At 40.1% G+C, this 23757-nt stretch overlaps 1 protein-coding gene across 1 annotated transcript in view; it reads right to left on the reverse strand.

Moving 5' to 3' along the window:
- The window catches only part of LOC122493130 (dynamin binding protein), a 113276-nt gene that overhangs the window by 54159 nt on the left and 35360 nt on the right, over positions 1-23757 (reverse strand). The window contains exons 3-5 of the mRNA XM_043597235.1: positions 21366-21520; positions 19515-19637; positions 6201-8177 (exon numbers count right to left, since the gene is read on the reverse strand). Of these exons, the coding sequence (XP_043453170.1) occupies positions 6201-8177; positions 19515-19637; positions 21366-21510 (2245 nt within the window). The 5' untranslated portion in view covers positions 21511-21520. The remainder of the gene's footprint in view (positions 1-6200; positions 8178-19514; positions 19638-21365; positions 21521-23757) is intronic.

A 23757-nucleotide genomic window follows, 5' to 3' on the forward strand; every position in this document is an offset into this window, starting at 1 on the left:
GCAGAGAGCACATCTGTGTTTATTACCCTGCCCTTAGCACAGTACCTATAACAAACATTTGCTGGATGAATGACTGAACTGAATCCCATCCTGAAGCCTGCAAAATGGCATTTCATTCCCCAACATGCTATAATCAGAGATGCCTCCTACTCTGATTCTACTCTGACTCTACGTGGTAATTCCAAATTTAAAGCTCCAAATTCTCAGCTGGAGCCAAATACTGGCTTCTCTAAAACTAATCCTGGGCTTTCAAATTTCTAATAATTAAAGTTTAGGTTATTTGGACCAATCCTCTCACAGGAAAAAAAAAGTTTAAAAAGTTGGAGGAAATATTTTTAAAATCTCCAAACTATCAATACACTGACAAGATGGTAGCATGCTGGCCAAAACCAGAAGAATCTGGAATCCAGACAAGCAAATAACCACAGAAGCGGCATTGCCCCACAGCACTTGCCAGTTCCAGAAAACGGAACTTTTGTTTCAATGGTCCTCTGAGGAGAAAAGGTCAAAAACTCAAAGCCCAGAGCTTATCCAAGGCGAGAAATCTAAAAACAGCCCTTTTCCCTAAATAAGCTAAGATCCCAAGGGACCCCTGAGAGTGAGTCAGAATTGGACCAGCCCTCTTGCAAAATTACAGTTGGGGTTCCTATATCTTGGTTTTCCATGGAACTTTAAGCTTTGAAATTAATTTCAGGAACCAAACTGAGATGGACTAATGCTTCCATGTGGAAAATGCTTCTCAGTGTTTCTTGAGAAATGTATAGGTCTCTCTGAATCCTAAGAAAAATCAGCCTAGAAATCTTGAAGACAAGAGAAAATACTATAATTCTCCTTTACGAATAAAGCCTAATAATAAAGGTAGACACATTACTGGCATCTACCGATGTCAAGTTGAAAGCAAGAACAGAAAATACTGACACAGAAAGTGAAAGATTAAGGTTGACCAGACAAGAGTACACAGAAAAGTGATCAGGATCTAATCAGTTAGTTTTGCTTGTAGTTCTTGCTATGTTATGTTTACAAGTGTGTGTGTTCATGGCCTTGTGTGCTGCTAACAGTGAGTCATTCTTGCAAGTAAATATTAATAAGCTTATTTGTACAGTGTATGTCATACAAACTTTTTAAGTGATATCAAGTTCTAGAAGCAAAACTGGCAACTCTGACAAATGATTCTGTGCAGTGTTAAATCTTGCTCAGAGCAGTGAATGTTCCATTATTTGAATACCACCCAAAACTGCCCAGCATTCTTCAGGGTTTAATATTTGCTACAGGGTATAGTTCTTTATAAATATTTTAACAGAAGATTAAAGAGACCATGAGAATATTAATATTGAATTATTATGTTGTACACCTAAAACTAATATAATGTTGTATATCAATTATAATAATATAATAAAATTTTTTACAGATATGAATAGTTAAAAATTTATTGTCTAAATTTTTTTAAACTTTTTTTTAATTCAGTTTTTGAGAGACAGAGAGAGACAGAAGAAGAACAGGGGAGGGGCAGAGAGAGAGGGAGACACAGAATCTGAAGCAGGCTCCAGGCTCTGAACTAATAGCTCAGAGCCTGACATGGGGCTCAAACTCACGAACAGTGAGATCATGATCTGAGCCAAAGCCGGACACTTAACCGACTGAGCCACCCAGTTTGTCTAAATTTTGAATTAGCAAAAATATTGTCTAAATTTTGAATTAGCAAAAACAATATTGATTTCAATGGCAAAGTCAAAATCAGAGCAAGTACACAAAATACTTCATTGTTAAAAAAAAGAAAATGAACTTACATGTACCCTAATGGCCCCACCTGAGGATGCTTTTAGCTACACTCATAATCCAACCAACATCAATCTAAGATGGAAACTCTTTCTTATGCCTGGAATATTAACAAAACAATGATCAATAGGATCAGGGCAAATGAAGCTTTGTGTATTTACAATCTTGTTTTAAGAATAACTTTTAAATACTAATTACTTGTGGTATTACTTTACAGTTTTGAAATTATTTTTATTTACAATTTATTTTATGTTAATGTTCCCCTCTTCTAATGTTTTCAATTGCCTATTGTCATGTTAATTTTCTGACTTTGATAAATATTCTATAGTTATGCAAGATGTGAAGGTTAAGGGGAAGCTGAGTGAAGGGTATATGAGAACTTTAATTTTTTGCAACTTTCCTATAGATCTAAAATTATTTTATTTTTTTAATGTTTATTTTTGAGAGAGAGAGAAAGATTGTGAGCGGGGAGGGGCAGAGAGAGAGGGAAACACAGAATCCGAAGCAAGCTCCAGGCTCTGAGCTGTCAGCACAGAGCCTGACACAGGGCTTGAACCCATAAACACATCATGACCTGAGCTGAAGTTGGCCGCTTAACTGACTGAGCCACCCAGGTGCCCCAGATCTAAAATTATTTTAAATTAAAAAGTAAGAAAGTCTTTAAAGTCTTTAAAAAGTCTATTATCAGGTAGAGAACACTTTTACATGTTATTAAAATATATAATCTTGTTGGGGCACCTGGGTAGCTCAGTCAATTGAGAGTTGGACTTTGGCTCAGGTCATGATCTCGTGGTTCGTGAGTTCAAGCCCCACATGGGGCTCAGTGCTGTCAGTGCAAAGTCCACTTTGGATCCTCTACCCCCTCTCTCTGCCCTTGCCCCACTTGTGCTCTCTCAAAAAATAAACATCTTAAAAAAACAGAAATACATAATCTTGTCATAATATTTGGTTCATTACAAACCATGCATTTATATATATATGTATGTATGTATGTATATATATGTGTATGTATATATATATATATATATATATATATATATACACACACTCACACACACACATTGCTTATATATGTATATGTGTGTGTGTGTGCCATGATAATATAATAATCTCTTTTAGTATTAGCATAAGACAGGAAAATTATAATCTCTGAAACTTTTAATATAAGCCTAACAAAGAAAAATTATTCATTGTAGATGATTATGGTATTACTATTATTATTTAAGAACATGTAAATAAATAGTTTAAAATTCAGAATAATTTATAGTTTAGGAATTAACAGAGATTCCAGTTTCTTTTTCTTGAATCCCAAGGATTACTATCCTTTGGGAATTTGGGAACATTAGCAGATCACAAAAAAACTGATAGAAACAAATGCAAATCCTCTCTGGAATCAGGTGCCTTCATTGTAGGTCTTAACGTTTTGCAAATACTATGACCAGCACACAGTAAAAGATAATCAGACACATAAGGAGTCTAGACCACATGAATGAGGAGTAGGCAACATCAAAAATAACCCCACTAACACATAATATCTTGGAATCATCATATGCAGACTCTAATACTAACGTTATGCTTACCGTATGTAAAGAAAATAAAAAACAAGCTGAAAGCTACCTGCAGGAAACAGAAAACTATAAAAGATGACATTTCAGATTTGAAAAAAAAATAGAGCTTCTTCTACAAAATGAATCCTCATGTCACCATAATTCCAGAGTCTTAAGAAGGAGGTGTAGCTAGCTACAACAAAGAACCTTACCTTGGGTCTGACACAGCACTGGACTATTTTGCTACCCATGAACTGTGTCTGATAAGGGGACTGCCATCTCTGTTCCAACAGTCTCCAGAGCCACAGTGGTCCAAATTCAAAGTAACAAACAGAGGTAGGAGATGTATGAAAACTCTGGGAAGTAGACACGCAACTTCAACTTAATTTCATTCAGTTAAACTATATCCAATTTATCAAGTATTTAATGGGTCTCTACTACCTGCAGAATACTCTGGCAGGTGTGTGGGAAATGATACACTAATACAAAGTATATCTTCTCAGTAGGTTTAAAATTCACATTGGGAGGCATAGAAACAACTAAATATAATATCAATCAGAATTAGATGAATGCTGTATCAAGAGCATTGGAAGAGTAAAGCCTAGTGCTCAAACTGATGATTTCCTTCTTTTTCACTGTACTGACTATATTACTGAATATCATTTTTATGAAAACAGAAAACGATGACCTTACGAAGTACTGTTAGTGACTCCAAGGAATAATCTCATCACATTAGCAATAGACATAAATAATACTTATTGAAAAAAAATTAACATTAATATAGCCTATGCTGTTGATAGATTCAAATGAAGAAAAATCTTTTTAATTAAGACTGTACACACCCACTGTAGATCTATCACATTATTAAACTTTTAGCACTTAAAAAAAAAAAAAAGCACGGTAAGAACACTGGCTAAATTATTAAATTAGTCCTAAAAAAGAAGGTCAGTTGAAGGAAAAAGAATACCCATTTCATCACTTAGTACCAGTCCATTAATCTATACATCCATTTAAAAACACTGCATGGGATCCTTAAGCACAGAAGACATAGCATTTCTGTGGAACACAATTAATTCTAAAAAGTATTACTTTTAAAAAAATGTCTTTTTAGTAATCTCTGCACTCAACATGGGACTCAAATTCACAACCCCAAGATCAAAAGTTGCATGACCCACTGAGCCAGCCAAGCCCTCCTAAAAAGCCTCATTATTGAGAAATTCCCACTACCTGAAATTTGAGACACTTTTGTTCAGCCACCCGTATATCTAATGCAAGAATAGTTTACAGGTGTATCTCAAAACTTACAAGTTGGAAGGTGGTAGAAGATCCTGGAACTTGCTATTGCTTTGGGGATGTAGCACTGAGATTCCCTTATAACTCCTTTTCAGGCACACTGAAACCATCCAGGTATCTGGCAATCCCCCCAGGACTTCAGGTACTCATATTAAATGATCACTTTTTTTCTTAATGTCCCCTTTATTATTTTAAGTAAACTCTATGCCCAAAGTGGGGCTCAAACTCATGACCCAAGACCAAGAGTTGCATGCTCTACCGACTGAACCAGCCAGGTGCCCTAAGTGATCACCTTCTTGAGGACATGCCTAAGAGCTCATCCTCACGAGTCCCCTTGAGGGTAACCGTTGCTGCCGCCCCTGTTCAGCCCAAGTGCCCTAGTTCTTCCCTGATCCTTCACAGCAAAATCTGCTCCAGGACACCCCCCGGCCCTGCCCCGCCTCTGAGGCTGCAGTCCCCTCAGACCTGAACGCGCTCGCATAGCGGTCCTCTCCCGAGCATAGTTTAGATAGAAGTTTCCTCTCCTTAATACCATCTGCTTCCCATCTCTCAGAAGATGACTCCACTTCTGGCCTTCCCATAATACTCTTTCTTGTTGGAACTTATTTTTCCAGTCGCTTGCAGTGATCTAAAGTAGAGGGGCAGGTGAGCGTGTGTACTTGGCCCGCCTTCTTGAGCCAGCCTCTCCGGACCACCATTCTCCTGCTGGGAGTTCAATCAGTATCCTGCAATTCCTACATCCACACATTATTTTGTATTATTTTCCTTCCTGAGGACACGTGGGTTCGGAGCTCTCTGGCACACCTGCCCGAAGTGACACAGCCGTGTTCTCCGCGAGCCCTAGACTAATGCTGGTGCCTCACTTCCTTTCTCCTTCTCCTTCATAGTTTATTTCTCCCATAAGTCTGGTGAATACAAATGGAGTCCCTGAGGCTGGTCACCCCCAAATTAAGGGACAGAATTTGAATATTTGAATGTGCAAGGTGGGAAGCAGTGAACTGCAGTAGTTAAAAACAAGAGCTCCCAGTTCCCTTGGTAAGCTACTTAATCTCTGCAAATCTTACCTTTCTCATCTATAAAGCAGCCGTATGAATTATCCCAGTGCCGTTAGGGTGGCTGTGAAGATTTTTTGTGCAAGCAAATGGTAACCAGTCCTTATTATGAACAAGTTAATAAATGTTAGGACTTATGGTTACTATTGAAACCCACTCCTTAAACCACAAAGACATAAGATGCAGTTTTTCACGAATCTTAGCCTAGGAGTCGTTAGTCCTCACTACAGCCTGGTTAAGGGACTTTCCAGCTGCCTGACTGCTATGCATACCACACCAGAACAGGAGGCATGAACATCAATGAGGTTTGAGCTTCTTTATCTGGGCATCAAGTGAACTCAGGAAGCTACAGTGAGTGGTCATAGGATATACCAAGACAGACCAGTCGAATTGTGATATGAAATTAGGTAATGAAACAGCAAATCATTCTTTGTCGAAGACGGTAACATCTCCCTTAAAAAGCACAGGGAGGCTGTTAACGCGGACTTGTGGATGTCAAGAAGCGAGTACATTTTGTTTCCTCACCACTCACCTCTAAGTTGCTGGAGTTCCATATTCAGACTTTCAATGTTGCTCTCGTAGAACTCAAGGTCCTCAAGGGTCTCTGCCCTTAATGATTCATCTTGCTTCTCCTCCACCGTCACGTTTAGCTCTTCTTGAGCCCCGCTACACATATCCAAGTCCTGTTCCATTTCCTGAATCCTCACCAGTACTAACGGACACGGGGAAGTTTGGTCCGGAGTCTGTTCCATATTCTCAGGGCCTTCCTTTTCTGGGGTCTCACAGCTAGGATGGGGACAGGTTAGGAGCCTGGGGGATATCATTCTGTGCTGTGCCGGGGGAGGCAGGGGAGCTGGGCGAGAGGGTCGCACTGCCAAGGGAGGTTCAGGTTTCAGGCTCTGGGGAGAAGTGGACGCTGGAACAGAGGGCCGCGGTGGCGGTGGCCTTAGGGCTTTTCTCCTCTCAGGCAGCTCCTGCTGGCTGAGTAGCTTTGAGGAACCTCGGACAATGTCCTTCTCGGAGTTAAAGTCCAGGATTGAAAAGTGGCGCAAAATTTTATCTGGTTCTGTGCCGGGTCCTGACAAGCTCTTCTCAAACTCTATCAGCTGTTGTGTCAACTTAGAATCCAGGTCAGTGCTGCCTTCTCCCTGCACAAGTGTCATTGCTTCCACTGCGAACCCTTTATCTTGCAGACCAGGCTTCACCTCTGATCCAGAACAAAAGCCAGAGGCATTTTCTTTGAGCGTGTGGGGCTTTTTAACACATCTTACCATGCCCTGGAGCTGAGGGCTCAACTGGCTGGGTCTGACTACTCTAGGGGCAAAAAGACTAGTGCCACTGTGAGGAGGTCGCACTGGCTTCTGAAGGGTTTTTGGTGGGGAGTGCATTCCTCTGGGAGGTAGGCTGGAGTAGTCTTTAGTCCTTGCTTCGAAGGGAACAGGGTCAGGATACTGCTCTGAGCTTAGGAGGCTCCCTCCCACTGGAGAATAATACTGGTTTTTCTGCAGTCTGGGACGAAAAGGTACCTGAGGTTGAGAGGAAACCCCATTGATTGTCTCTGAAGGATCCTTTGCAAAACAGTCTTTGGCAAGAGGCTGTTCGTGCCCCAGGCCCGGGCTTCTCAGGGGCCCTCCTGAGGTGCCCTCGTCCTGATGAGAATTTTTGTTTACTTCATACGCAAAAGTCAGATGCTCCAGGGGAGAAGCAGATGTTTCAGAAATAACACAGTTGGACTTCTCCGCTTTATATTCGAGAGTTTCATGTCTTCTTCCTTCTACTACTATGGAGTTCTCAGAACAATCCAGAGAAGTGTCAGGGATCTCAGCAGGGCTGCTTTCCTCTGGCACATCCATGGTCTCCTCTGCTCTTGTTTTAGGAAAGAGCTTTACAAATCGGTAAGGAAAGATGCCTGTCCTGCCCTTCAGTGATCCTTCCAGCCAGCCATCTTCCAGCGTCCCCAGAATTCGGATTTTATCACCTACCTCAAAATCCAACTCATTTGGCTCCAGGGCTTGGAATCTGTAGAGGGCAATTCCGTAGGTCCCTGGCTGCTCCTCATCCTCTTCGGGCTCCCTCTCCTCTTCTCCTGTAGGGGTGTCTTCTTCACCGTTAATAATGCAATCGTCGTGATTTCCAGAACTTACCAACTCATCCACAGTCCTCAGAGGCCCCAAAAGCTCTACAAAACCTTCTGGAAAAATGCCTCTTCGACCATCTAATTCCCCCTCAAACCAGCCTGGTTCAGGAACTCCAGTAATGGTAATCACATCCCCTTCTCTGAAGTCCAGCTCCTCATCCAGCTGGGCAGAAAGCCCCATCAGCGCCCGGGCTTGTCCCATGGAGTACTCAGGAATCTGGAGCAAGGCACTCTGCGAGTGCCACTGCTGGCTCCGTGAGGACAGGCAGAGCTCCCGGACACACGAGGACGGGAAGAAGCCCCGCGCGCCCCAGCAGCTTCGGCCCTGCAGCCAGCCGGCAGTGGGAGCACCATCGAGAATCACTAGGTCGCCTAAAGAAAGAGAAGCAAAGATAATGACCTGAGTCATCACCCCAAAAGAGTATTAACATAACTAATAGTACAACTCATCGTTTTAAATGTCAGTTTCAGGGAAATACACATCTGGAGTTTTAAGGGCATAATACTTTTTTTTTTAAATGTTTATTTACTTATTTTGAGAGAGACAGAGAAAAGAACACGTATGTAAGTGGGTGAGAAGCAGAGAGAGGGACAGGGAGAATCCCAAGCAGGTTCAGCTCTGTCAGCAGAGTCTGACGCAGGGCCTGATCTCATGAACCATGAGATCATGACCTGAGTCAAAATCAAAAGTCAGACACCTAACCGACTGAGCCACACAGGGCATAATACTTTTGATAATTTAGTGAATTTAGTGAATTTTGACAATTTAGTGACAAAATAGTACACGTTTCTGCAAACAAGTGGTTTTCAATGTGTGGTTCATGGAATCCTGGGGGAGCCCCAAGATCTTTTTTGGAGAGTCTGTAAAGTCAGAACTATATTTTCTTCATATACTTCACATACTTCAGTAAACCACAGTTCAATGAGAATGAACGTAAATATAAATATGAGAATCTAGCTTTCTTGTATTAAACCAAATATTAAAGAGATTTGCAAAAATGTAAACGAATGACACTCTTCTCATTAAAATTGTTGTTTGGAAAACTATTTTTCATTAAAAATATGCTGTTTATGTTAATATATAATAGGTTTTAAAAAATGAATTGATAAATGTTTTTAAATTTTCTGTTTTAATAGCTAATATTGCAAATATCATAAACCCACATAAGCAAGAGCTCCCTCGGGTCTCAATAACTGTTAAGGGTATAAAAGGGCTCCTAGGATCAAAAAGTTGAAAAATACTACTTTTAAACAGTGTTCTTACAGTCTGTGTCATTGGATTAGTTTATAAATGATAAAACATATACACATATCGGTTGATGGGGGGTGGGAGGGAGGAGAGGGTGGGTGATGGGTATTGAGGAGGGCACCTTTTGGGATGAGCACTGGGTGTTGTATGGAAACCAATTTGACAATAAATTTCATATATTGAAAAAATAAAAATAAAAATAAAAAAGGAAAAAAAAAGACATATACACATATCTGGGGCACCTGGGTGGCTCAATTAAGTGTTCAACTTTGGCTCAGGTCATGATCTCAGAGCTTGTGAGTTTGAGACCTGCGTCAGGCTCTGTGCTGACAGCTCAGAGCCTGGAGCCTGCTTTGTATTGTGTGGTGTCTCTCTCTCTCTCTCTCCGCCCCTCTTCTGCTTGTGCACACACTTTCTCTCTCTCTCAAAAAATAAACAAACATTAAAATATACATGTATATATCTTATATATAAATATAAATATAAATATAAATATAAATATAAATATAAATATAAATATAAATGGGCGCCTGGGTGGCTCAGTTAAGTGTCTGGTTTCAGCTTAGGTCATGATCTCTCAGTTCATGGGTTCGGGCCCTGTGTCGGGCTCTGTGCTGACAGCTCAGAGCCTGGAGCCTGCTTCTGATTCTGTGTCTCCCTCTCTCTCTGCCCCTCTCCTGGTCATGCTCTGTCAGTCTGTTTCTCTCTCTCTCTCAAAAATAAATAAAAACATTTAAAATATATGTATGTGTGTGTACACATGTCCACTGTAATCCTTTGAACCAATGCATCTACTCTCTCATGCTAAATCGTATTTAATATCAAATATGGAACAATAAAACAAGTCTTCAGGAATGGTTTCTTTGTTGGAGGTACAGGGTGTGGGCAACAAATTCTTCATTTATATCCTCCAGAGGCCTTTTCGAACTATTCTTATCCTGAAAATACATCATAATAAAGCATGTTCTAGCAATAGGTACTTTTGTTTCAAAAATAGTTCCAATATCAATGTTTCGGTTAACTTCACAAAATGTAAACTGAACAGTTCGTGTCTATCTGTCTTACTGTTGAAGAAGGTGAGGTAAAGAAAGGATAGGGGCACAGTGTTTCTGGAAAAAAATGAAATTAAAATTCAGTCTTAGAGGATTCACCCCAACTTAAAGAACTGCTCTATGGTTTTGTAATAAATTGTTATAAAACAAACTCTTAATTATCTGATGATGAATTATTCATTTTGTGGATTATCAGTTTTAATCTTTTTAAATCTTCCTGTTACTGGATGCCTAGTCAATTTTACTTTCATCAGCAGAGGTGATCAAGGGATGCAAGCAGCCCAAGTAAAATAAGACCAGGGCAGCAAACACCTATCAAAGTCACATAAGTTATTTTATAGTCAAGCATATGTTATAACTAGATTATCTTCTAGGGTATCAACTTTAGGGTATCTTTTAGGGTACTCAACCTCTCTTGATTTGAAAAAAAAAATTTAAGTCTGTCCTATCTTCTCACCAAGTGAATGGCATGTTCCTTAATGGCAGGTACCACTTCTCTTTTGTATTTCCTGAGTCTGATACAATGCCTTTCCAGAGCAAGCATTCGTTGTCCAATTTGATGATGATTCTGCAACTCCAACTCCCAAATAAATCAATCCTATCTTCCCTCTGAAACAGGCTCCAGCCTGCTTCCTTCCTTTCTTCCTTTAATGCCTTCTTTCAAAATAGTGTTTCCACTCACTACTTGCCTTGGTCCAATTCTCGCCATCTCACTCTCTTAAACCTTGTCCCAGACTTCATCTTTTCCAGTCTCTTCCAATCAAACTGAGATGATAAACGTACCAGTTTTATCATATCCCTCCCCCGCTCAATTTTTTCCTGTGAGGCATGAAGGCTTCTTACTACTCCAATAGGATTCTTCTCTAAAAATCCTATTCTTGGGGTACCTAGTGACTCAGTCAGTTGAACGTCCGACCCTTGATTTCTGCTCAGGTCATGATCCCAGGGTTGTGGTATCGAGTCCCACGTCAGGCTGAGCGTGAAGCCTGCTTAAGATTCTCTCTCCCTCTGCCCCTCACCCCTGCTCATGCTTCCCTCTCTCTCTACAATAAAAAAAAAACCAATAAAATAAAATTTAAAAGTATTTCTTATTATCTGAAATATATAAAAAATAAGTTTGCTCTAAACTCTCTAAAAAGGTTTAGTTACTAAACTACTAAAAGACTATTCTTATGTTTTTACCTTAGTGCAACCTGGCACCCACATCCAGTCGTAACCCATTCCCTGCCTCCACCCCAGCCAGACAATACTATCTCCCTATTCCACACAAGGACACTTTCATTATTTCCTATACAAACAAGACTGTCTGTCTGAAACCCTAGCATCCTTCTCTAAAAGACCTTAGAAACTCATATCCACTTTGGCCATCTGTAGCCTAGTAAAGAAATTATCATTTACATCACTAATTTTGACACTTGTATTTTTATATACTACACAGGACCCAATGTTAAGATTTTGTACTTGGTGGTAGGCACCCAACACATTTTCACTGATTTGATGTTTTACTTAGATATTCCTGAAAAAATATATAGGGTCTTGGTCCTATATTTCTATATTCCTTTAATTTATGGCTCACTATCCATTGGTTAGAGCTTGGGGTCCTGAGAATTTTATAAATGATTTTTCCCCCACTACCTCTAAGGTTAATCCATCAGAACCACAGAAGAAACTCACTGGAGACATGGCTACTATCCAGGCACAAGAGGCTTTTGGGTGAATCAGAAGAATAAAGGCATGCCATAACTCCCACTCTACTGGCTTTCCTAAACTGTAGAATTGCAATATTTTCCTTGTGTTGCCAGATCTCCATGAAACCCTTATAATAGGGCTTGCTTTTCCTATTTTCACCCGGGCGACTGTTTCAATAAGCTTTATTACCTGGCAGACTGTCATTCTGTTGGCTACTTTTATATAAAAAAAGATCTTTTTTTTTTTTTTTTTTTTTTTTTTTTTTGAGAGACAGAGAGAGTGCGTGCAAGCAGGGGAGAGGGGCACCGGGAGAGGAGGGAGAGAGGGAGAGACAGAGAGAAAGAGAGAAAGAAAGAATCTTAAGCTTACTCAAACATGGAGCCTGACACGGGGCTCCATCCCACAACCCTGGGATCATGACCTGAGCCGAAATCAAGAGTTGGACACTCAACTGACTGAGCCACCCAGGTGCCCCCAAAAAGGTGAATTTTTTTTAAGAATCACAGTTTAAACCCCAAAAAGCATGTTAGATTTAATTTTGCTCAACACCCTTGTTTTGTAGCTGTTACTGAGTTTTTGCACCGTCTCTCATTTTCATCAGAAAGAGTCGTGCAGCTATTGCACTGGCATCCCAGGTGAGTCCTGAGGAAGAGGCTTCCTGGTGGTCATTTCCAGCCTTCTGAAACAACAATATGAGGAACTGCTGGAACAGAGCACCCAGATTTCAAAAACAGAAAAATAGGAAGTGTGGTGGTGACTCTTAGAGTCAGCCTGAGCCTTTCACTCATGCATAAATAATCCCAGCCGCCAGGCTGCTTACGTTTGCTGGTTGATTTTTTAATTCGAACGAGAAATGCATTAGGAATAAGATGGTAAGAACAAACGCAAGCCTTCTTAGAATCTGAAATGGAAGTAGTCTGACTCCGTAGTATTAGGTCCCCCTGACCCCCAGCCTGAATCACAATGCCCAGGAGACTATGTGCTTTAGGCAGACTCACCACATGTTTTACTTAGATTTCCATATGAGCCATATGAGAACCTTACCCTCATCTGTCACACACACGGCATCACAAATCTATGGCCTGGGCATTATATCATTTGTCAGGTTATTTATACATAAATTTATCCAAAATGTTAAAAGTAGAACTATCCTATAATCCATTAATCACACTACTGGGTATTTACCCAAAAAATACAAAAACACTAATTCAAAGGTATACATGCACCACTATGTTTATTGCAGCATTATTTACAATGGTCAAATTACGGAATCAGCCCAAGTGTCCATTGATAGATGAATGGATAAAGAAGATGTGGTGTGTATATATACATACATATACAATGTAATATTATTCAGCCATAAAAAAGAATGAAATCTTGCCATTTGCCACAACACAGAGAGGAATCTGGGTGGTTTAATCCGTTGAGCAACTGACCTCAGCTCAGATCATGATCTCACAGTTTGTCGGTTCAAGCTTCGCATCAGGCTCTCTGCTATCTGCACAGAGCCCACTTCAGGTCCTCTGTCCCCCCCTCTCTCTGCACCTTCCCCATTCGTGAGCATGCTCTCTCTCTCTCTCTCTCTCTCTCAAAACAAAACATGGATGGAGCTAGAGAGTGCAATCCTAAGTGAAATAAGGCAGTCAGAGAAAGACAAATACCATGATTTCACTCATATGTGGAATTTAAGAAACAAAACAAACAAGCCAAAGGAAAAAAAAAAGAGACAAACTAAGAAACAGACTTTTTTTTTTTAATTTTTTTTTTCAACGTTTTTATTTATTTTTGGGACAGAGAGAGACAGAGCATGAACGGGGGAGGGGCAGAGAGAGAGGGAGACACAGAATCGGAAACAGGCTCCAGGCTCTGAGCCATCAGCCCAGAGCCTGACGCGGGGCTTGAACTCACGGACCGCGAGATCGTGACCTGGCTGAAGTCGGACGCCTAACCGACTGCGCCACCCAGGCGCCCCAAAACAGATTTTTAACTATAGAGAACTAAGTGATGGTTACCAGAGGGGAGCTGAGGGCGGGGGGGAATGGGGGGAATGGGGGAAATAGGTGATGGGGATTAAGAGTACATTTATCATAGGGACACCTGGGTGGCTCAGTCTGTTCAGCAACTGACTTTGACTCAGGTCATACATGATCTCACAGTTCGTGGGTTCAAGCCCCACACTGGGCTCTGTGCTGACAGCTCAGAGCCTGAAGCCTGCTTCAGATTCTGTGTCTCCCTCGCTCTCTCCCCCTCCCCCTCCCCCACTCACACTTGGTGTCTCTCAAAAATAAACATTAAAAAAAAAAAAAAAAGAGTACACCTGTCATGAAGAGCACTGAGTAACATATAGAATTGTTGAATCGTTTTACACCTGAAATTAATATAACACTGTTAACTATACTGGAATTAAAATTAAAAATTTAATTAAAAAATAAAATTATGAATTCATTTTTTATTGGTCTTTTTTGAGGGTGAGGAGGTTGCCTAGAAAATGAGGTTATAAGCATTCTGTGTTATATGAGGCAATTATCAGTGATATTTCATCATTCCCACTAATTTTTTTCTCTCCTTTTTCTGTACTTTCCTTTTCATACTCTTTTTTTTTGTTTTTTGTTTTCCCTCTCTCTTTTTTTCTCCCTCTGTTTATTTTTAAAACAGTAAATGGGGGCGCCTGGGTGGCACAGTCGGTTAAGCGTCCGACTTCAGCCAGGTCACGATCTCGCGGTCCGTGAGTTCAAGCCCCGCGTCGGCCTCTGGGCTGATGGCTCAGAGCCTGGAGCCTGTTTCCGATTCTGTGTCTCCCTCTCTCTCTGCCCCTCCCCTGTTCATGCTCTGTCTCTCTCTGTCCCCAAAATAAATAAACGTTGAAAAAAAAAATTAAAAAAAAATAAAACAGTAAATGGCCCTGGCCACCTGCACTGATCCTTTAAGAGAGAGCCTTGTTTTTCTCTGTTTAAAAATATTTCTGTTTGAGGGGGCCTGGGTGGCTCAGTCGGTGAAGCATCCAACTCTTGATTTTGGCTCAGGTCATGATCCCAGGGTCGTGGGATTGAGCATGGTGCCTGCTTAAGATTCATTCTCTCTCTCTCTCTCTCTCTCTCCCCCCACCCCTCCCTCCCTCCCTCTCTGTCCTTCTCCCCTCCTTACTCTCGCTCTCTAAAATATAAAAATAAAAATAATTTTTCTATTTGAGTAAAGTAGACACAAAATGTTACATTATTTCAGATGTACAACACCGTAATTCAACAGCTTTATATGTTATGCCATGCTCACCACAAGCATAGCTACCATTTGTCACCATACATGGTTATTACAATACCATTGACTGTATTCCTCATGCTGTGCCTTTTATCCCTGTGACTCCTTTTTTTTTTTTTAATTTTTTTTTTTTAACATTTATTTTTGAGACAGAGAGAGACAGAGCATGAACGGGGGAGGGTCAGAGAGAGAGGGAGACACAGAATCTGAAACAGGCTCCAGGCTCTGAGCAGTCAGCACAGAGCCCGACGCGGGGCTCGAACCCACATACCGCGAGATCGTGACCTGAGCCGAAGTCGACCGTTTAACCGACTGAGCCACCCAGGCGCCCCTCCCTGTGACTTCTTAATTCCATAGCTGGAAGTCTATATCTCTCGCTTGCCCATCCCTCCACTACCTCTCCCCTCTGGCAACCACCAGTTTGTTCTCTGTATTTATAGGCCTGATTTGCTTTTTTGTTTATTCATTTGTTTTTTTTAGATTCCACATATGAGTGAATTCACTTGGTATTTGTCTTTCTCAGTCTGACTTATTTTACTTAGCATAATACTTTTTAGGTCCATCCATGTCGTCACAAATGGCATGATCTCATTCTTTCTTATGGCTGCATAATTTTCCATTACATATATATATATATATATATATATATATATACATACATATATATATATGTGTATACACACACACACACCATGTTCCTTATCATCTATCAGTGGACACTTAGGTTGTTTCCACATCTTGGCTATTGTGAATAATGCTGCAATAAACATACAGGCACACACATATCTTTTTGAATTAGTGTTTTTGTTTTCTTTGGGTGAATTATTAAAATTATTAGATCATATGGTATTTCTATTTTTAATTTTTTGGGGAACCTCCATGTTTTCCACCAGGACTGTACCAATTTATATCCCCACCAACAGTGTACAAGGGTTCCTTTTTTCCACATCCTCACCAACACTTGTTATCTCTTGTCTTTTTTATTTTAGCCATTCTGACAGGTATAAGGTGATAATCTCATCGTGGTTTTTGATTTGCATTTCCCTGATGATTAGTAATGCTGAACATCTTTTCATGTGTCTTTTGGGACTATATCAAAATAAAAAGCTTTTTCACAGTGAAGGAAACCACCAACAAAATAAAGAAAGCAACCTACTGAATGGGAGAAGATATTTGCAAATGACTTATCTGATAAGAGGTTAATATCCAAAATATATAAAAAACTTATACAACCCAACACCAAAAAAACCCAAACAACCTGATTAAAAAATAGGCAGAGGGTTTGAATAGACATTTTTCCAAAGAAGACATACAGAGACAGCCTTGTTTTTGGAGTTTAAATATAACTCAGAATACAGGGAATAATCCAAAACAACTGGATGGCTTTGTGGAAAGGAGAAAGGGTGACACCTGCTGGAAGAACTACTGGTGATTCCAATTCCAGATAGAATCTCCCTGGAAAAATGTACAGACACATAAACTTCATGTCATTATTAGGACACAACGTCCCCCCAGAGCACATCCACAAAGTCCAGGAATCCCAGGTTAAGAATAAGAGGGACAGTTCATCTTTACTGCATGCTTACCTTGTTCCAGATGCTTTATGTGCATAACCTCACTCAACCCTCACAACTACCTGGGGTAGGTATTATTATCCTACTGAGGCTGAGATAACGTAAGTAACTAGCCTAAAGTCACAGCTACTAAGTTGTAGAGATGGATTTAAATCTAGGGCCATCAGAATTCTTATCTCCTAAGCTCCAAATACATATATATCTTTAATAACATAATTTTACAATTAAAATATATAATTTTTTCTCTTATTAATCCCAATGATACTTCTGAGCAGTAAGTAGGTAACAATTAACTGAAGGCAGCATGGTAAAACGAAACCGGTCTCAAACATTATCCCACATGCTCTTAAGGTTTCCAAATCCCCTCCTGACACATATTCAATCACCAAAAGTTTTATTTACACAGCACAGAGGAAGCTTCACTGCTACACGGAAGGTACTGAGGAGAGAGAAAGAAACAACAGGGAATAGGACTAATAGTACTAGACGGCAGGGCTAGAGGAATGTATACCACTTGTGAGCTGAGACACCGATCTAATGGAAAAAAACAATTTTCAACCTAAGAAGTAGAAGGGACATTCCAAGCACTAGACTTGAAAATCAGGAAGCCTAGACTCAAGTTTTATAAACTATAGGGGGCATAAAAAAAAACTTTCTTTTTTTTTACTGGTTTTGCTTCCCACAAGTAAAATTATTATCTGTTAATGTGTACTGTCGTGCATAGAAAACAAGAGAAATTAAAATCATTTCTGCGTCTCCTGCTAAACTTCCCAGAAAAATTCAAATTGCAGAGGTGCATCTATCTAACTCTCCCATTCTCAAAGGCTTATGTGTTCAAATCAGAAGACACAGAGCTAAAAGAGCCATGAAAAGCATAGAAGGAAACAGAGCTGAATAGTCAGTGCACTCACTGGAAGGAGAGCAGCAGAGAAGAGAACAGATAAAAACACTGACAGTTAGCATATCTCTTTCTAGTCTCTTCCTACGTATTGCCCCTGCTGCATCCTCTTCCTTTGCTTAAAAACTAATCAAGATAACATCTACAGGTTCTAAGACCCAGCCTGAGCTTGAGTCAGTCTTGGTCCAGGAGGCTCCTGGCTGAAAGATCCATGCTAGGGTCTTCCTAAGAATCTATTTTGTGGCCCTGGGATTCCTGAGGCAGATTTTAACTTCAAAGCAAGTTCAGAACCCATGATACCAGTCTTTCCAGGGAAGGCATTCAGCAGAAAATCTCTCTTTTTAGTATCTAAGACCTGACTACACAAGATATAAAGCAAAAAAGCTAATTCCAGAAGATACATCTTCCAATTCCCCAAATGTTGTAGACATACTGCATATTCCCACAGAGTATATTCTTATACCCACTATTTATTTGCTCTAGGTATAGGAAAGGACAAATCCATGCCACCCATATCTTCTGCTCAGCTCTAATGGAAGCTACTGTGCTCTGGCCTTTTCTCCACTCCCTCTGGTCTGATGTGGACTACAGACCCCACCCCCCTCTCCCCGCAGTGGAAGGGCTGTGAGTGGAGACAGATAAAAGTTTCCTGCTATAACATCTTGATCTATTTCTCTCTCCCTTTCCAACACTGATTAACAAGAAAGCGTTCAGAACAGAGGTAGAGGGTCAATGCAAAGTGTAAGAAACTCTCAAAACAGATTTTGAGGATTAAGATCTAAATTCAATATTCCTTCTCACTGCCTAAGGGTTAGGGAAGTTTGCTAGGTTTCTCTCTTTCCCCACCTCTGCGAGCTCTCTCTCTCTCAGATGTGCACATGGTTTAAGAAATTAAGCCTAGTCCTTCAGGGCCATACTCAAAAGAGCAAGTAACAATATTAAGAACATGCCCAATAAATTCTACCATTTTGCTGGCTCCTCCTTTGTCATCACAAAAATTGCATTCATCATAAACATCAGTTTGTGGAACACTACTGGTTTCTGTGCTCATGCAGAAATGTGTGGACTTAATCAAGTATCCTTGGTGAAACGGTTTATGGTCCATCTTTAGAGAAGTTCATACATCTATCAGAGTAAGTGAGAAATACTTGGAATGTCACTGAGACATGGCTACAACTATTCATTTTAAATCACTTCCTTTTTTTTAATGTTTACTTATTTTTGAGAGAGAGAAAGAGAGCATAAGCAGGGGAGAGGCAGAGAGAGAGGGGGACAGAGGATCCCAAACGGGCTCCACACAGACAGCAGAGTCCAGTGTGGGGCTCGAACTCATGAACCGTGAGATCATGACCTGTGCCAAAGTCGGACACTTAACCGAGCCACCAGGCACCCCTTAAATCACTTCCTTTTAAACTGGTTCTGATGATAACTTTAATGTAATATTACCTATCGATAGGGAGTCAAAATGGGGCTATTTGACATCTGTCTCTTAATCTCTATACCACAATTCCTGCTTGATTATTATATAGTAATAAATAGTAATGTTGCTGGGAAAGCCATATTAGTTTTTAAGGGAAAAAAGATTAATGTAGTCTGAAGTGTGGCTACAATATGGGGCAGTGGAAAGAGAATGCTGGACTTACAATCACGTGACATGACTTGACCTTCTGAGGCCACAAGTTTTCATCTGCAGGTAACATCCTTTGAATCTCATTTTCATTATTTATTAAATGCAGTTAATAATATCCACTTTGCTACCAGGTCTGTGGTGAGGATCAGATGAGAATGTATTTGTGAGCAAATACTATGGAAATTATAAAATGCTATGCAAATATAAGGCATTATTATTGTCAGCACGATCTTGCTACTACTAAACACTCTCCAGAGGTTAGCCACTTTTAAAAATTCAAAAAAAAAAAAAATCTACTTGTCAAAATGGGCCAGCTCCATTCAACTTATTGTAAACAGTCTACTTCTGAATGGTCAACTTACCTCGGTGGAGGGGAAGACTGTTTAATTCTTGGGATGTAAATTCACAGATACAGACAAACAGCCTCTCTCCTTCTTTTAGACTGGGGATGGTCACAATTTCCACAAAACTGCTGGGGAACTGTCCTGAAAGTAAAAGCAAACGTTTCTAATACTGAAATTTCATTTTCTGTGTACCAGGACATAATAACTGTGTTTCTGAGCCCATTTATAGACACTAAATTGAAAAGTGAGTACTCATAATTGGAAAATCTACTATAGAAAAAGTACAGCACACAAAATTTCATTCATGCGGAGCAGAAAAGATGCAATTCAATCCAATAAGCATTAACTGGGTGCTACTCTAGACAAGACACACTACAGAGGGAAAAATGAGTAAGACGGTCTTGCTCTCAAAGACCTTAAAATCGAATTCAGACATAAACAATCACTCTGAAATCTAGTGACACAAGAAAAATGCACAGATTGCTATGGACATTAGAGAAGGTAGAAAATGGTTCAGGAAGAATACAAAAAATTTTATGAAAAAGACTGCATTTAAGTCTGAAGATGGGTAGCGTTTTAATAGGTAGTAGTAGACAGGGTCTGTCAGTTGGAAAGCATCAGAAAGTTTAACGGATTCCACCTTCCAAATATCTCTTGTATCCATCCACTTATCTCCAGACCCATCACCTCGGTCCAGGGCAGCAGCATGTCTCACCTGGGTCACTGCAACAACCTCCCAGGCTGCCTCCCTGCCCTTGGTTTTGCCCTTCCCTATCATTTCTCAACCTGTAGCACTGAGCTTTCTAAAATACAAATCTGACAGTGCTTAAAGCACCTGTATTGTATCCCATTCCATAACTCCATACCACGGCATACGCTGTCCTCCACGATCTAGCTCCTGCTCCTCTCCCCAGCACGTTCTCCCTTCCTCAACCTTTCAGACCTCATGCCAGGCTGAACTTTTCTCGGACCCTCCATGTTCTTTGTCATTCAAGGGCCTCTGGATAAGCAATTCTCTCTGTCTATCCTCTTTGTGTTGCTAACTCTTACTCATCATTTTTGTCTTAGCTGAGCTATCATTTCTATTGCGAAATAATCTATTATCTCCCAAATGTGGGTTAAGTGTTAACAGAGTCTGTATAACAAGCTGCAGCCCAGAATTACATAAATCTATGTCAGTTAAGGACCGGATTTAACACAGGTGCATAGTGTGGGGTAAAAACCTTCACCCTTCCCTAGGCTAATTAATGAAAGAAACTGGTGCTAACATATATTTGAAAGACTGGAAGAAAGGAAATCAGGTGTATAAGAAGTGGAAGGTAGCTGCACCCAGGACAGGGGTAGCTTTAATAAATTTGGGCCAACCATGGATCTAAGAAGGAGTGAACAGGATGCATCATGATCCCTTGAAAAACAGAGTGAAAGAAAGGGTAGAAAACGTTTGAGGAAGACAGGTAGAGAAAATATGGTGGAGAGGGACTTACGTTCCACAAATCACAGGTAAAGACTGGTAGTGAAAAATAATGTCAAACAACAGGTTTCTGAATAAAGAAATAACACGTATTTTCAGAAGGTAAACAATGGCACTGAGCACAAAGGACAAAGACCTGGGAAGGATAGGTAAAGATGTGAACAGAAAATTGGCCTGGGGCAGCTGGTATCGAACCATCTCAGCCTTTGGAAGGAACCAATAAGGATAGATGGATTGATAACAAACATTCTCTCCCCACTGGTAAAAATCACAGGAAAAACACAAAAGGATTCTGTAGTTTATTGACTTGGGCTTCCCATTTAACCTTTATTTTTTAATATGGAAAGATTGGAGGGCCTGTGGTCTATTTTGTACCTGAGGAATTATAAGCCTCTTACCTGTAACATCTTCTTTCTTTCCTAGAAGCCAAAATTCATCCACCACTGCCAACACCTCAATAATATCTCCTACAAAGAGCGGTAGTTCTTCTGATACACTAGGGCAAAAGTCAAAGATGGCTCGAACCACTGAGCCAGCCTCCATGTTTTATAACCTGGAAAGACAAGTCAAAAGACATTGGAAAGTGTTAACTATTTAAGACATTGGACTATGGGTCAATATCTTGAGAATGATAAAGCTTAAGATATAAAGACGCTTAGAATCAAGTCAAAGCTAAGCAAATAAGAAGCTTGTACTTTATATTCTGAAGAAATTTAAGTACTGTCTGACAAAAATAATGATTTCCTCATACATTCTTCATTTGATTCTCATGGCACTTCTGGAGTCAGGGGGGAAAAAAAAGTGACCTTTACCTGTGATTGACAGAAAAGGTACAAGTTGGGAAATGTAGACGTCTCAATAGGCCTGAAGGGGCCAATAAGGAAATTAACAGTTTTCAAGTACAGTCAATATGGTACTTTTAAAATATGGTATTTAAAAAGTAGGGGGTTTGGGGAGCCTGTGCTGACAGCTCAGAGCCTTGAGCCTACTTCAGATTCTGTGTCTCCCTCTCTCTCTGCCCTTCCCCCGCTCATGTTCTTTCTCTCTCTCTCAAAAATAAAAATTAACATTAGAAAAAATTTTTTTAAGTAAGGGTTTTTAATATGGCATTTCATTTATAATGAAATAAGATAGTTCCCCAGAACTATCTTAAAGATTAGGATACCTACGCTCAGCAAGTTGAAAAACTTAATTTGTCACAAAGTTCATAGCAGCAGGGCCAGGATTCAGGCTCCTACTTACCCCCTAGCCCCCCCCCAAAAAAAAGGAATGTGGGATCACACCTCAATGGCAGAGATTTAAAATATACTGAAAAGTAAAAATCCATGAAAAGAACAAGAAAGGGCGATATAAAAATGACACTTCCAGACAAGATTTAGTACAATAGACCAAATCAAGAATGTGTTTTCAGTTCAAAGACACCTATCCCCCAAGCTTGCATAGTATCCTTTGCACTGTTAAGAGGGTCTTTCACCTTGACATATGTGCCCAGGGAGCCTCCTCAATACACATTTAAACAACAGAAGAGGAGGAAAGACTGGGCATGTGCTCAGCTGTCAACAAGCCGTGATTAGCAACCTCTCAGGTGTTTCACAGAGAGCACCTGACGCTCTCTCTCCTGAGTATCCCGGCCTCAAGCCTATTTTCCTTTATTCATCTCAAGTATCTGTCTGGTGTTGGTAGAGATGAGGCTTCTAATTTTTCTTTCACATATAACTATGATGACATCAAAAAGCACTAAATGCCTAGTTACCAAAAAAAAAAAAAAAAAAAAAAAGATGGTTACAAGTTTTGTTGAGTTTATTACCTAAGAAAACAATGATGTACACAAACGTGTTATGCATATAAATAGTTGAGGATATTAATGTGGAGCACCTTTACAATTTTAATGAATCATGCAACACAATTAAATATTGCATATTTAATTTGTACTGTTGAGTAAAAGGAGCTTATCTCTGTGTGACTGGAATTTTTGTCTATAATGAGATGACTTGGGTCCACAGTGGAAAAGAGAAGTGGCCAGTAACATTCCCTACGTCCTCTGCCCTCTGTATAGAAAAAAATTGAATTACAATCCCATGCTGAAGAGGCAGCATAATGTGAATGCAAAGTAACCAGGCATCTGGAGTCAGCGATCAAGGTTCAAATGCCAGCTCCAACTTTTATTAGTTATTTCACCTTGGATAAACTACTTAAACTCTCTGGGCTACAGTTTCCTGTTCAGAAAAATGGGGATAATCATACTTTGATAATAATCATCAGAAGGATGATGATGATAAAAATAATGATAATAATGCCTAATATTTATTGAGCACTTACTATATGCCATGCGCTGTGCTATGTCCCTCATTGGGTCCCCACAACAATCCTATCCCATATCATTAGTTTCCATTTTGCAGATGAGGGCACAGGCTCAGAGAGGTGATGCAATCTGTCCGAGGTCATACAGTAAGTCAGAGATGGAACAGAAATCCAGATCTGTCTAAAGCCTTAACCATATGCTGATAGTGTAAAAGCACCTAGGACAGGGTTGGTATAGGAGGTGCTCGATAAATGTGAGCAGTTGTTACTAAACATTATTTCCATAATCAGCTACAAGCTCAAATCCGTCTCACTGATATATCACCAGACAATGTATAGCACATTGTACAAGTACAAAAACACCACGGAATCTACCATTTCAACACGTCAAAACTTGGTTTAGCTTTGACCATGTTTAAAAATAGACACATTATAGGGGCACCTGAGTGTCTCAGTTGGTTAAATGTCCAACTTCGGCTCAGGTCATGA

This window comes from Prionailurus bengalensis, chromosome D2 (genome assembly GCF_016509475.1).
Source record: "Prionailurus bengalensis isolate Pbe53 chromosome D2, Fcat_Pben_1.1_paternal_pri, whole genome shotgun sequence".
Taxonomy (NCBI): Eukaryota; Metazoa; Chordata; class Mammalia; order Carnivora; family Felidae; genus Prionailurus; species Prionailurus bengalensis.